Genomic DNA, 2,326 nt, shown 5'->3' on the forward strand with positions numbered 1-2,326 from the left:
CGCTTTACCTCAGGAATAACTTCACACTAAATGTATAACAAAACCAACAAAAAGACAGCTCTGAAGATAGAAGAAATTTTTTCTTATGTTTGCTGAAAAACAATCAGCATGCCTGATAATGTAACCAATGTGACCCTAATAATACAGTTTTTGCTTATGGGATTTCCTGATGATGAGGTGCTTCAGAGACTGTATACCCACTTCTTGCTGATTTACCCGGCAGCACTTATGGGGAAGTTCTCATTATCACAATCACTACCATTGACCAACATTTCTAAATCCCTGAAAAATCTGTCCTTGATTGATATCTGCTATATTTCCATCACTATCCCCAAATCCATCATAAACTTTCTGAACAACAGCCATTCCATCTCTTTCCCGGAATGTGCCTTGCAAATGTTTCTTCTTTCCTTTGCTGGCACAGAGTTTGCCCCCCTTCGGTGACATCCTATGACCCCTAAGCTGTCATCTGCTGTCCCATGAGTATGAGGCCATTAGGAATAGAGGTGCCCTGTGTGGATGGTGACTACATCATGGCTCAGTGGGTGTGTTTATGGATTCTTTCATGTTGCAGGTACATTGTGTGTCCATTTCTGTGGGCCAAACATAGTGCATCAATTTTTCTGTGATATTCCAGCATTGTTTACACTTGCTTGTTCTGGGGAGCAAATTCTAGAATATGTGTTTATTATTGTCGGTTGTTGTTTTGCTTTTCTATGTTTTACTTTAATGGTTGCATTCTATATTTATAGCATTTCCACTGTTCTAAGAATTCTTTCTTCACAAAGTAGGTTAAAACCTTCTCCACCTGCATGACCCATCTAAATGTGGTAGCCTTGTTCCTCTCTTCTGCATTCATGTATATTTATGTTCAACCTCAAACTTCCCATCATCATTGAACCTTTTATGTCTTAGTTATATTCTCTGTTACCTTCTAGTCCGGATCCTACCTTTTACAGCCTGAGAAACAGGGAGATGAAAGTGGCCCTTGGAAAAATTTTTGGTGAGGAAGTGATACTAAATATATAAATATGTAGAATATCATTGACTCTGATACTTGCTAATGTGTATCAAATTATTGGTTTCTCATAGGTTATTTGGTAATGTCAAATCAAAGTACTTTCAAACACAAATACAAATATTTCATATCATTTGCTTTTATAAATGGTTGTCAAGTTATTAGATACCTGTTATATCATAAATGTTACTCTGCATGATGCTACATTTACATGTCTGGATGGGTCTGCATGTTTGTGGAGTATCTTGAAAAGATCCAGCTCAGGGGAAATATTCCAATCATTGTGTTCACATTATATGCCCCTTGTATAAATTAATATTACTTTTCATTTCAAATTCATCCTAATCATCCTTGTTTTAATTTTCATATGGGGGCGCCAGGGTGACTCAGTCAGTTAAGTGTCTGGCTTTGGCTCAGGTCATGATCTCACGGTTTGTGGGTTCAAGCCCCACATCAGGCTCTGTGCGGACAGCTTGGAGCCTGGAGCCTGCTTCACATTTTGTGTCTCCCTCTCTCTCTGACCCTCCCCCACTCACACTGTCCCTCTCTGTCTCTCAAAAATAAATAAAATAGATTAAAATTTTTTAAATTATCATATGGGAAGATTGTATAAGTTTTAAATTTTACATATTTTATCATAATTCCAGATTTTGATTTTTTTTAATTTTCCCTTACAATAGTTATAGAAAACAGTAATTCCAAATTTTTTAATTTTTTTCTTTGTATTGCCAATAATATTTTTACAAGCATATCTTAATCAATTTATTTTATAATTAATCCAACAATTTTTTGGGTTTGCCAATATTACTATTATAACAGTGTTTAAAAGATTTTGTAGATATAGTATACTGTTAGCTGAGTCATTCAGAGTCACATAATGACATGTTTTAAAGTAGTGACTTTGGCTTGCTAAGGAATCAATTCTCACTATGCAGTCTATTCAGAAAAAAAGAATATGTTATTCTCATATATCCAGGTACAGTATACTTAAGAAAAGACACCACATTTTATTTCTACACATGCGATTTGTAAATCTTATGTTTCCTGTAAATTTTGTGGAAAGTTTAAAAAGTTTACCAAAAAATTGAAAATGAATTTTAATTTAATTTCTAAGTTTTACCATGCTCTTTTGCTTATTTTAAAATTTTATCCCTGGTTCTCAACCAGGGGGAGCGGAGGAGGGAGAGAGAGTTGGGGAGAGAGAGGGATACAAAACTTGAGAGACTATTGAATGCTGAAAATGAACTGAGAGTTGAAGGGGAAGGGGGAGGGGGGAAAAGGGGTGGTGGTGATGGTGGAGGGCACTTA

General features: G+C 35.9%; 1 protein-coding gene across 1 annotated transcript in view; it reads right to left on the reverse strand.

The window, feature by feature from the left end:
* LOC115294075 (olfactory receptor 14A16-like) overlaps positions 1 to 447 on the reverse strand; it is a 20,701-nt gene extending 20,254 nt beyond the window's left edge. Inside the window, exon 1 of the mRNA XM_029941779.1 lies at positions 260 to 447. Within this exon, the coding sequence (XP_029797639.1) occupies positions 260 to 447 (188 nt within the window). The remainder of the gene's footprint in view (positions 1 to 259) is intronic.
* Between the last annotated feature and the right edge of the window lie 1,879 nt (positions 448 to 2,326).

Source organism: Suricata suricatta, chromosome 6, assembly GCF_006229205.1.
Source record: "Suricata suricatta isolate VVHF042 chromosome 6, meerkat_22Aug2017_6uvM2_HiC, whole genome shotgun sequence".
NCBI classification, from domain to species: domain Eukaryota; kingdom Metazoa; phylum Chordata; class Mammalia; order Carnivora; family Herpestidae; genus Suricata; species Suricata suricatta.